This window comes from Botryllus schlosseri, chromosome 12 (genome assembly GCF_051294905.1).
Source record: "Botryllus schlosseri isolate E-star chromosome 12, Bs_hap1, whole genome shotgun sequence".
In the NCBI taxonomy this organism is placed as follows: Eukaryota; Metazoa; Chordata; class Ascidiacea; order Stolidobranchia; family Styelidae; genus Botryllus; species Botryllus schlosseri.
In genome coordinates, this window is record NC_137247.1 from 11,432,608 (window position 1) to 11,445,812 (window position 13,205).

Below are 13,205 nucleotides of genomic sequence, written 5' to 3' on the forward strand. Positions count from 1 at the left end.
TATCATACGTCCTCTTTTAAGCGGATTTGTCCTCTTTTTTGACATTTATAATGTTTCCTCGGAGGACGCTCAAATGTCCTCTTTTTTTGGTAATTTGTCCTCTATTTTGAAAATTGTGGTCAAATATAGGTGAAAATCGACTGAGATGTAGGAAATCAGCACTGAAGTAACGTTCCGGTGGGTATTTCGGAACCGATCCGAAAAGTTGACCTTTTTTAGTCAATCGACAGCAAAGTCGAGAAAAATTTACTCCAGTGCTCAAATGCTCATATATGTCGGGCAGCCAGTACCAATTAAGCTAATCATTACGAAGCAATAGCAGTTGTAACTAGAGCCCGACTGATATTGTATTTTTGGACCGATACCGATAAAACCGATATTTAACACCTTCACCGATAACACCGATATATTCAGCTGATGTTAAAATAAGGTAGAATCTACCTCCAAAACTGCAGAGCATTTATATCAACAGCTTTACAGCCATTGTCATATTCGAACACGAAATAAACTAGAAAGGCTGCATCTGGACACCTTAAAGTAGGCTATATAAAATACAGCAATGTTCCAAGTCTAGCGGTCAAGGATTGTAGGTTTCTGACTTTCTACCACCATGTTGTGACGTCACGGAAATTGCCGATATTTTTTCACCTCCAATAGCCGATACCGATATTTATTTTAAAGTGTGATATCGACTCGATATCATCGGCGAACCGATAATCGGTCGGGCTCTAGTTGTAACGACTACGAAGTCTGTCCGCAAAATGATTTTTTAGCGACGATGACGCAATTAACATTATTGGGTGTCTGATTTATAAGACTACTTCATGTCGTTTCGACACATTCCTATCTTTTCCTTCTATTGCAATCTCATGATGTTTGGAAATGATGAAATTGGTAAATAAATGAACGAGCCGGGAATGACGCAAATTTCGCTGGCGTAGCCGAGTTGTAGGCCCATTTGTAGTATAGGTCTGCTCATTAGTATCCATTCAACAGCAATATCTTGCAAGATATTCAATTCACGGAATATACTGAGAAGCAGATACATACACGTTCGGAACGCCGCTGATTGATCTTAGTACCGGTATAGTATCCTCGCAATTTTATTCCGTCGGATATGTAACCTGAGAAATGGAACTTCCTTGTCTTCCGAGTTAATCAATGCATGCAGCCTGCAGGTATTATTTTCTGATACTTTTTGGCAGCAGATAGGCTACACGTTGGAATCTTTTTGAGTTACATCTGAGCTACTCTAAATATGCTTGCGAACATCGAAAGCAGGATTCAAGATACCTTTGGGATCAGAAATAACGTAGAAAAGGTTTTCAGCGGTTACGAAGATCAGAATTACCTAATATCCTCGTTGGAAGATGATAGAAGATATGTTCTGAAAGTCATAAACGTGTCGGACTCCGAGAAAGAAGTTAAGTGCAAGAAAACTGTGACATCCGGTCGAAAGTAGGATGCGAACTCACGGTCACGATGCGAACCACATGTCCAAGCATAGATTTAAACTGCTAATATAAATACTCTAGTCTATAATAGCAAGCTATACTGTCGGCCAAAAATTGTGCGATCACAGAGTTGTTGGAAACCACATGGATTTGGTCAATCCTTCTCAACATTTTAGACATTGCGGCACCGTATATCATCTTATCAGCACCGGATCAACTTATGAGGTTTCAGCGTGTCAAAAACCGTATTTATCCTAATTTCCGTGTAACATTTGTGCGAATTACAACTTAGATTGATATCAAATGTAGCAATAATAATGTGTCAGAGCACCGTTAGACTCATATCGAAGCTACTATTCCAAAACTATTTGCGCCTAACCGCCGAAACAATGCCTTAGCGCCGAATTTCTACATATAACGCGTACGACCCCTCTATATAACCAAGTCTGCAGGAATTTATTGGTAAGAAATGCGGTACACGAAACCCGATACGCTCTGAAACTCGGTTAGCACGAGTGAGAGAGAGAGAGCCTATAATCTGTTCACATATGGTATCAAAATATGCATTAATATGTTTCTCCATTGTCCACTGATGTTTATGAATGACTAATCTTGAACATTTCTAGATTAAAAAATGAACGTACAAGTACATGTATCATGCCGCACATGCGTGGCGTGGAATCAAAGAGTCGAACTCCGCCTCTGAATCCGCAAATTATCATCAATTGCTTGATCTGTTGCGCGGGCTGTCGCAATATAGTTGCATGTTGTTTATGCCCTGATGTTCCAGGGTCTGGCCAAGGTCTTTAATCATCCATGTTTGTAACCAGAAAATTAACTTATTTCACGACATTTTGCGTCGTAATGTTGAGACACCAGCAGTCAGTGCATTTCCAATTGTGAACAGCGACGTCACCTAGCTTCAAAGTCGCATAGACCGCACCTATAACGAGTATACATTATACAAGCTAAACAAAATTATAGGGCGTAAGTCTTATGCAATACCTCATTATCCTTCGGCACCGTAAAACATTTCAAATAGCACCACAACGTGCCGCGGCACCTCGGTTGAGAACCGCCGAATTAGAACCACCAATCAGACATGGGGTAATCGTGATTAGTAATCGTTATCGATTACGACGATTACAGTATAGAAATTAATTTTTAATTTTTAATGTTTAATTTCTATAATTACAGCATTTCCAAGTAATCGTAATCGCAATCGATTACATTCGAAAAAAATCCGAAGTAATCGTAATCGTAATCGACTACTTCACATATCTAATCGATTTATTTGTGAAAGAACGATTACTTTTCATTTGTGCAATGCCCATGACATAAACTGAACTATGAACATTGATGAGCAACGAAGAGTGTGATTTAAAACAGGATTTGGATAGCAGAAATGTCGGGTTTTCAAACGCCTCTATACTCATTATTGCGTCACAAGTATTAGCTTGGTTCTTGATTGCGTAACGTATTATCCGCACGTAGTAAATAGATATTCGATGTAAATAATGTAGTACTGTGATTGTAAGAACCCCCGCTGTGGGTTATGTCACTGCACTGATCATTACACTGCACACACCACTACCTCGCAGCAGGATAATAATCACCACACGGCCTAGTTTCGAATAGTAACGTATATGTACAAATTTTCCATTGTACAATGTATAGATGTTTTGTTATGCTTAGGTAAACGCAATCTGACCGTAGCTGATTGGCGAGCTGTAGGCCTATTTACGTATACAATGGACAACGATTTGAAATTTTGTACCCGTCAAATTAAACATGACAATTTCTACATCGAAGCATTAAAAACCAGGCTGCTGATAGAAAAAATCATAACCGAGCCGTTATTTTCCGTTACTCGTATAACGGCAGATCGAAATATATGTATTAAGCGGATTGCAGTCAGAAGTTGATGTTTACCTTATCATATTCTCATACGGCCCTACTTAAAACGGGCAACAATTGTTCTTTCGCAATTTTATACTCATCATTCGGATATGCCACTAGCCATCCGCTTACACACCATGTCAGCGTGGAATTCAGTTACAATCAGTACCGAAACAGCACTTCGCCACCGCCATTCTCAGAAATGGTGATCTTGTGCTCCCCATAAGGCGATCAATAAAGCTTGTGGCGGGTGAAGTCCCCCAGAACCCCCTTAAAGGCCGGGCTTTTCACAAGAACTGGAAAACACGATTTGATGCGATGGATCCGCTGTGAATTTGCTGTCAAGTCGCGCCAGGCGCGAATATTTAGGCACATAATTTACGACTATAACTTTATTTTATGTTGTTAACTGGGGTCGCCCAAACGTAGCGGACGAAAAGAAAACTAAACGAAAAACTTTTGTGAGACGCACCAAAAATTGTCATTTATGCACGTGGTTCATCATTTTCCTCAGTGAATGCCCCCGGTGGCATTTGTATTGTGGGCTGAGATTGAGAAGACTATTCTTCGCGACCATCCACCGCGGCTATGGACAATGGACAAATACACAATGTTTCGGCCAATGTAGCATGTCTTGTTGTGTTGCGGCGCGGTATTGGCTGGCACCGAAATGCCTATTTCTGTGTGAATCATGCCATGGTATATTATGTCATACACAATAAATAAAAATAAAGACCTTCTCTCATGAGGCTTTTTCATCGCATTTATGTCTTCCAAAGATATAACTTCTCAGAAGCAAAATGAATGTAATCGTGAGTAATCGTGATTACTTTTCAAAAGTAATCGTAATCGACTACTCGCGGATTTTGCTGTAATCGTAATCGTAATCGCGTGATTCATAGGTAATCGTAATCGCAATCGATTACATTCATGAAGTAATCACCCCATGTCTGCCACCAATACATCGAAATCGTGGACAAAGCCAAAACCGAGGTATGAATATTATTTGCTCTTATACTCACAGGCCTTGTCGAAGCCGTGGTTGATGTCATAGAGTCGACGCACTCAAGAGGATGCCGATGTCCATCCGTTATCCGTACAGTTTTGGGGAACGCTACTATTACTATAAAAGAGGGTATGTGTTTGTATCTGTGAGCGCTCATCGTCAGAATGCAGGGTGAAGAAAGATATTAGGCACTTTTTAGTTTTTATTCTTGTGCAGAATTCGAACCCTGCAAAACCGTGCGATACGGCTGATCTCATCTGTACCTTTACGTACCAAACTATCGCCTTACTACCGTAAGCACCGAATTTTGCAAGTTGACAAACTATATCGCTTCGAAGTATCAAAAGTCATTCACAAATATTTTTCCAATAGCTTGCCTCCTGTGTTTGATGACTTTTTCATACCTGCCAAAAATGTCCACTCCCACTACACGAGATCCTCGTCTAAAGGAAATATCCACTTACCCCCATCCAATAGCAACCTAACTAAGAGATCTATCGACTACTCGGGACCTATCATCTGGAATGCATTACCACCACACATCCGCGAATTGCCTTATAATAGATTCAAAAAAGCCCTACTTTATCACCTCTTGTCGTTACACTAACACTGTTGCCCTACCTCGCCCAGACATTGCTTCATTGATCATTTGCTACCATCGTTTAATTTTTCTTCTATTTTATTTATTTAACTACTGTAACCTTTTTTACAGCCAGACTGCTTGGAGTCAAGTGTACCTGTTTGATGCTGGTGTGATCAGACTAGATGACCTTCACGGTCTTATCGATCATTCCTATATAATACCGAATACTGTGCAAGCATATTTTCTGTACCACCATCACTGCCGTGTGTTATGTATTTTGGTTGGATGAAAATAATGACTCTCTCTCTCTCTCTGTGTCATTCTATTTACTTACTTCCAGGAGCCAACCCCAGAAAAGCGATACTTCTGTCTTACATCGAAGGATTTGGGATGTGTAATTTGCATTATCAGCAGATGAGCCACGAATCCTTTTACCAAGTTTGCTCCGAAGCTGGGGCTTTCATCGGAGGATTGATTTTCAACTTAAAAGTAAGCAAATAATATAAACAGCGAGTAATTATGGCTAAAATGAACCAATTAATCTCCAATTCAGTCTAAGCACACTGCATTGCACAATGCACAGACCTCGGGGAAAACGTGAGGAGATCGGTCCCGGTCCGTTACCTTTGTGTATTGAAACGACACCATATCATTGTGACATACGCGATGAATTAGTCTCATTGGCCACGCCACATGTTCAATATTCACAATTCGCTGCAACACCATGCAAAAGAAATGTAATATTAATTTCGGAGCATAAATTTGCATGACATTGTAAGAACTTGGCATTAAAAAATGTATGCATTCTTGTTCGATGTCAGTATTTGCCTACATTATAGGCCCTATCCCAATTGTCCAGTGTCCAACCCGTGAACCGCGTGGTATTTTTTCGAAATGACCAATCTTATCAACTTAACCCTTACGAGGTGGGGTCATATTTTGCAGAATTGACCTTCACATCATATATCATGATGAAGACTCAATCGGCCCCTACAGTCCGTTTTATGGCATAAAACAACGCGATATGCTTTCTTTTGTCATATCCAACCATTTGCAGGCATAGTAAACCTGTTTATGACTCATATGCCGACTGAATTTGCACTTGAACTTGACCTAGATCTTGAAAATCACTGAAGCGTGACCAAAATTTACAAATCCCCCTCAGAAAACTCTCCAGAAAACGTTTTGATTTTTGAAACGGTGAAAATTTACACAGAAAACCGTACATGTCAACTTCTGATGTTCTGGCAGATTTTCCGACAGTATTTCCCACTCGGAAAATATCCGGAAATTTTAGGTGATAACCATATTTCATTTAATTTTTAATTTTTTGTTTATTTTTACAAACCAAAATTTTTGAGTAAGGTACCAAATACACCGGAACAGTCTCAGCTTTTCAACAAACGTAGTACCCGATGTCTAGGGCGTGTCAACATGGAGAAATCGGTGTCGGAGACATGCCATATCATATATGATACGCCCACCTCGTAAGGGTTAATCGCCTACCTACGTAATTCACGGTGAATTTACATTCCGAGAAATTGGCATTTGTTGATTGCTTTTTTGTCTATTACTTTGTAGCAGTAGCTAACAACCAGGGGTCGCGACTAGCTACCCCTACTACTGTCGTTTGCCTTTTCACGGGAGTCGTAAGAGCTTTTGATATGTGTCGCTACATAATAAAGGTCGAAAACAACTGCTCTATGTAGTTTAGGCTAGGAGTGCACATTGTGCACTGCACAAATGTTCATGTTCAATTTAATTTTATTGCAACACAATGCACATTGTTACGCATCACATTTTTCACATTGTTAGGTCTATGCACAACTCCACATTATTTACACATAATTGTCAGACAATCAGATTTCGTCCTCCCGTACTTCACTGAGGTCGTATATCTCAATATCTGATATCAGACACCCGTGCATTTAGCAGTGGAATATATCTTCTGCACTTCTCGGTGACAATGAATATAGGAAACGAAAATTACGCAACGGTAATGAAATATCCCACGATGGTAAGGGATAAATGAAAAATTATAGGAGAACCATTTCAGGGATTACGAATTAGCAGTAAACACACGCATGTGGCCTGTTTTCCAAAAAGGTCGGGCATGGACAAGGACACCTCTGCCCTATATTATCTTTCTCACTTTAATTTCAGACACTCACGCCTTGCCAAACACTGGCTCGTCGTGAGGCGGGTTTCAAAATGGAGAACATCGCAGCCCTGAGAAGAAAAATCGGTATCCTGACCGACAATACTATCTACAACATTTGTAGCAAGGTAATAGATCGGGTTGAGGAGCTATGCACAGGAAAGGCATACTCTGCCTTATCCATAGGTTTGTTTATAGCAGTGATGGATGGCGAATATTGCGTTTTATTAGGTGTACAGAAGCACTGGTAGTGGCTTTATCACAGAAGTAGTGTAGGCCTATATATGTACGCCGGCATCCGGGAACATGTAGTCAAAGTCTGTCCAAAATCGAAAATGAATTAGTATTTCAGGACCGTGACTACATTGTAATCATTTCTGAGGGTCACACAATCATATATTGTTTCGTTACTCAAGAAAATCGAATCACTATGCTCTACTCGAATCATTACAATTTGATACACGACTCGGATTCAAATGCTCGAATAGTTGTGCCCAGTACAATTCGTCCGTTCATTCGATTGGTGATATTCAATCACAAGTGTAGAAGTAATGTCATGAATATTTATTCAATGAAGCAGAAGTTGAAATTTTCAATATTTTAAAACAACTGAAGTTGACATTAAAATTGTAAAATCTGAAGTATAAGCTCAGTAAATAGTTTGAATAAGTGGGGTATGCTGTCAGATACTCATATTTAATATGACATATTAGTCAATCGCACGTGACAACTATATATCAAAATTACAAGACAAGATGTAACCCTTGACCCGGAACGGAATGTCTAAAGGCGTCAAATTCAGCTCTGTAGTCGAGAAACATACTCTTGACCAGAGGTAGTCATGTAGTCAAGAATGCTACTAGAGTAGAACTATACGTAGACATAGTGACGCAAAATTGTACTCAAATACGAATAGAAATAGCGTCTTTGAAAGAAACTTAAACTACTTCTAGTAGAAGTCGAATTAAGTGGCTGTAAATATACTCAAATAAGTAGGTCAAGTTATATGCTATCACGGACTGACAAAAACGGGAACCAAAGCCACGGGGAAGTTGCATGGATTCTTGCTGTTACATCCCAAAGGGTGTGAATGTTGCACAACATACAATTTCGACCGCATAATGGGATTAAAATGATATTAACAAGAAGAAGACTCGAAGTAATGTTATCGTGAATATAAAGAAACACAAATACATTTTTGAAAAGCGGAAAAAATAGTTCATGTCTCTTGTCCAGATATCTTCAACGGTTCTGGTCTGCTAAAACAACGTCTAACGCTTAATTAAGTCAAGAACCACGCACACCGCAGTCAAAATTATATTGATCGATTACTTTCGTGAAACATATTTGTCTCTCTATCTAATTCGCGTGAAGCAAGACGAAAAGTATGTACTTGACTTAACTTTGTAGAAATATTATTGTTAGTACTTCGAGAAAACATCCCTTAAACTTCCCCGTTCCAGTCTCTCTCTCACAGGAAGAATAACATACTTCTACTTGACAAACTGTAAATAGCGAAACGTAAGTAAGTAAATAAAAAATATTAATAATTAGAAATAGATGTAGCGAAAATTATATATATTATATATATAGCGTACTACAAGTGGAAGTACTTCGTCACTGACCAGTGACCACCTCTGCTCTTGAAATATATAAACGAGATATACTTTCTACCTGGCTAATCAAAAATGTTGAAAGTCCGTAAATGTGACTTTAAAAACTGTTGACGCAGAAGTGAAAGATAGGTCGTGGGTTCGATCTCCGGCCGGGTCAGATCGAAAGACCTGATTAGTAACACTGGTATCCATCTCTTCCTCGCTTGGCGCTCATGCATTACTGGGATAGCATAGAGGGGTGGTGCAAGACTTAGAAAGCCCTACAAGGCTTTATTTGCATTTCCCTTGTCCAATGGCATATGTTTGTTTGTTTTGGGGGTATTCATGGTGTTTGTCGACTACTATGGTCATTTACACCAGGCCGATATTCTTCTTATTATCCGTAACTGCCGACTTATAGCACGGCCCACCTCTAGGCTTTTTGTAAGACACCGCTGACGCGGATGAGGTGGCGAGGAGGAGTGGCATATGTACATTGTACATCGTGCACTAATGGTATGCATATGCACAGATCGTGTCGGTGTATGTACCGCAAAACATCAAGGACAAAAAATAAACTACGTCATTTCCTAAAAAATTTACCCACTTTTGTAAATAGGGCAAGTAGACGTAATTAGAAGTTTATCCTTCGTTACTGATACCGCTGATACCATTCTCGTCTGTGATATTTGTTATGGAGTCAGCCTACATCTACATTTATACACCTTCCTGTTCTAGGTGTAATTCACGGAGACCTTACTCTCGAAAATTTGGTTTTCACGAAAAAGGATGAATCCAACGAATATTTCGTGAACGGCGTGATTGACTTCATGGATAGTAATATTGGGGGCTACGTCTTCGAAGTAGCTAATGCCATGTGCAGTGTTATGCATGCCTCCGTAATCAATGGAGGCACAGATCCTTTCTTTGCTGTTGGAATCACCTTGAAGTCAATACTTTCACACGTCTCTTTCAACGACAGAGAGTTGGATGCTCTATTCATTTCAGTGCTGGGCCGACTCTGCACGCTACTAATTTTCTGCCGGCACGATGCCGCCAATAGTACTCAGACTGCAAATCATATTCCGTTGAAGTTCGATATCTTGGAACGGATCCTGCAGGACGTGTGGGGTGTTGGCAAAGATGAATGGAAGAGAAGTGTGCTGATATAAACGTGTAAAAGACCTCAAACGAAGAACGACATAATTTCAATTTTTAATTCACTGCTACTAGGCCACCACATGTGTGAAGCAGTGTTAAAGCCATATACCAATATATCTTCGACTATTTAAGTTATAACGCATATCATGCTTGTTATTTTCCAATTGAAGTCATCTGTAGATTTAGTGAGACTGTAGTCTATTCGTTTTTGTTCTCAACGTTTGTGGAGTGAATGAAATAAAGACTCTCTTTCTCTCTCTCTGAATGCAGCTGCTACCTATGTTGTTGTCATGCTGGTAGCGTAGTGCTTGTCAGAGAAACTTATTCTATAACCGCGCAGTAGATGAGGGGTGTGAAACAGTGATATCGTTGATATAATTCTGCACTAAATTAATTGTTAAATGAATGGATAAATCAAGGTTATCGTGAACAATGAGCAACAGTAGGAAAATGGTAACGGGGCTGGGAAGTGATGACCAGGATCGAAACAGCACTTCGTCAGCCCCCAAAAAACATTGCTCTTGGGCCTCCCATAGGGTGATAAACCGAACCCTATACGTTTTTACCGCTACTTTATCAGCGACATTTTCGTACTGTTTGGCGAGTCAGCTTAGACCGCGGGAGGCGCCAAAATGTTCTATAATTCATGAATAAATCAGCCAATAAATATCGGGAATTAGATATTTGGTCTCAATTTTATTATCCTCTCTGAGCTCGCGAAATCAGAATTACCGGTAGAGCTGAGCGAGGTGTCTTGGTAAACGTGTAGGGCCCCTAAATAATTATCAAACATGTTCGGCGGACCCGTTGGTATAATGACTTCGTTACATGATGTTATTTCGTGACACCCTGTCTTCTATGCCAAAAGATATGAAAATCGCCACGACGCACACGATTTCAACTGAAATTTCTTCACTGGAAAATAATTTTCCTCTGCGGGATGGGATTTGCCTTGTGGGGTTCAGATTGTCAGGACAGGAACATTCGGCGCCAACCATTTAGGCACCTATGGACAATTGAACATATGTATCGAAATTTCCGGTCAGCATAAGGGCAGTCCTTTACGGCCATAAGTTTTTCTTGCTGCCGATCATTCTGGCACATTTCTCGGTGTCGCATGTTACGTGGCATAAAAGTTCATACGTCTTGGCGCTTCGTAGCGCGGTAACGGCGGCGCCGAAATGCCCATTTCTATATATCATGCGTAATTTTTCTTGTGGGGAAGCGTACCCAATAATCAAGATATTTAACACCATTAAATCGCGCTTAGTGCGAAAATTATTTGAAAAAGTTGCATAAATTTTCAAAAAATACAATGAAATACTCTATATAATTTATGTTAATTCACGAAATAATTTTGGGCCCCCTTCGAGCTCACCCCCAATTGGGGGTTTAGGGTGCGGCAGTTACAGTCCTGGTGATGACTGATATCACTTAGTCAACTGCAACCTAATTACAGGATCCGGGGAAGCGAGTGATGCAGTTGGGCAAACACTGCAGTCGCGGCACCAATGGGCGTGGGTTCGAATCCCGTTTCTGACCAACTTCTACGTGTCGGAGGTTTCTCTGGAATCCTCATCGCCGACCTCACTACTTCGGCAGACGGTAGTGCATTGAAAAGCGCAGACTGAAAATGAGTCGTGCTGCAAGTCGGCAGCATAGACTACGATGGGTACGCGTGGGAGCGAGAGAGAATGAAGAATTACTGCGAGAGAGATTGAAGGACGTTTCTAAGAATACAAAAACCTATGAACATTATGAAATTCGTATCGTGGAGCACAAGGCCTAAAACGGCGATGAGCTCCACTGTGTTGTGCCCATTAATACATACAATTACAGGATCAGTATCAGTTGAATATAATATGTAATTTCATCAAATCCAAACACTCTAAAATTTCGATACAATGAATAGAGAGAAAGGAGTCGAAACGACTTGGCGTAGTCCTGTAATCATACAGTCGCCTTGGTCTATAGACCATGAACAGACCATGTAAGCTAGTAAGCATATGTACTTGCTGTACAGCATGTAAATGTGCAGTGCACTAATTTAAAAATAATGGAGTTAAATAGAAAGGGCAAAAGATGATAAGGAAGTGGCACGTGCTGGTAGGCGTAGTCGCTATGGTGTGTTGACATGCAAAGGTGGTCAAAGTAGTCAAGAAAGCTACTCGAGTAGAAGTAGAAGTAGCGACGAAGAATATCTACTCAAGTACGAGTAGAAGAACTTCCTTCATAAGCAACGTAACATTACTTGAAGTAGAAGTAGAATTGACTGACTTTAAATCTACTCAAGTAAGTAAGTAGTTGTAAAAACGATAGTAATTCGTTCGCATGGACTGTGAAAAGATGCAAATGGAGCTATGCGGAAGGTGTAGAGAGCTTGATTCATATTGATGCATTCCAGGAGATGTCAATTTTTACAGAATAAGCAGTCGTCCACATCATGGGATGTAAATGATAGTATTGTTATGGAATGGAAATGCGATACTAATCCTTTGTTTACTCTAACACCCCGTTTTAGAGAATATCATTGCATGGCGCTCTCCCCCATATTATAAGGCCCCTAGTTCAGTCGAAGAGCAATACGGAGAAGTTGTGTCGGATACGGCTTCAACACTTTGCGCGATTAGTATACGTTAATTAAAAATATGGCAGATAGTAAAAATGCCATAGTGTATAGCTTTATTTTCGGAAAATAGAAGGCATTAATACACATGCTTTTATACTTCAATATGTATGTTCTCCAGACAAAAGAACTGAAACTATAATTAGAACTCAACGTATAATACTTGTAACTGAAAAAATTCAAATACTACTTCTAAAAAGCGGAAAATATTATTCATGTCTTTTGTACAGAAAGTTTCAACGGTGCATGGTCTGCTAAAACAAGGTCTAACGTTAAAAAATAGTCAAAGTTCACTTTTCCAGATTATGGCACGTTGTAGGCTGCTAGGTATAATCGGTAATGGCCAGATTGCGAAACGGTGGTTTCAAACGTTAGCCTATGGGGGGGGGGGGGGGGGGTGCGGCATACTTACTGTGACGAAATATTTGATATAGGCGACAGCGGTGTGAACAGAACCACGCAACCCGGTATCTAAATTATATTCAGTGATACTTTCGGTAAAACATAATTACTCCACCTACTATGCGCGAAACGCAACGAGAATTCTGGGTATTACATGACTTTTATGAAAATTATATGTTGGTACTATGTGAAAACAGCCTCGAAATTCCTTAGGCTATCTTTCCTATTTGGGGATTGAACTACTTCTACTTAACAAACTGAAAATAGCGAAAATTAAGTAAGTAGTTCACAAAATATTACGAAGTAGAAGTAGAAGTGGCG

General features: G+C 40.0%; 2 protein-coding genes across 2 annotated transcripts in view; both read left to right on the plus strand.

Moving 5' to 3' along the window:
* The window catches only part of LOC145451896 (uncharacterized), a 102,201-nt gene that overhangs the window by 82,870 nt on the left and 6,126 nt on the right, over positions 1-13,205 (plus strand). The gene's annotated exons all lie outside the window — the stretch shown is intronic.
* Positions 4,145-9,935, plus strand: LOC145451548 (hydroxylysine kinase-like). Its single transcript, XM_080329760.1, has 4 exons — positions 4,145-4,494; positions 5,283-5,431; positions 7,106-7,286; positions 9,434-9,935. The coding sequence occupies exons 2-4, from the start codon at positions 5,333-5,335 to the stop codon at positions 9,865-9,867; spliced, it is 714 nt and encodes a 237-aa protein (XP_080185886.1). The 5' UTR covers positions 4,145-4,494; positions 5,283-5,332; the 3' UTR covers positions 9,868-9,935.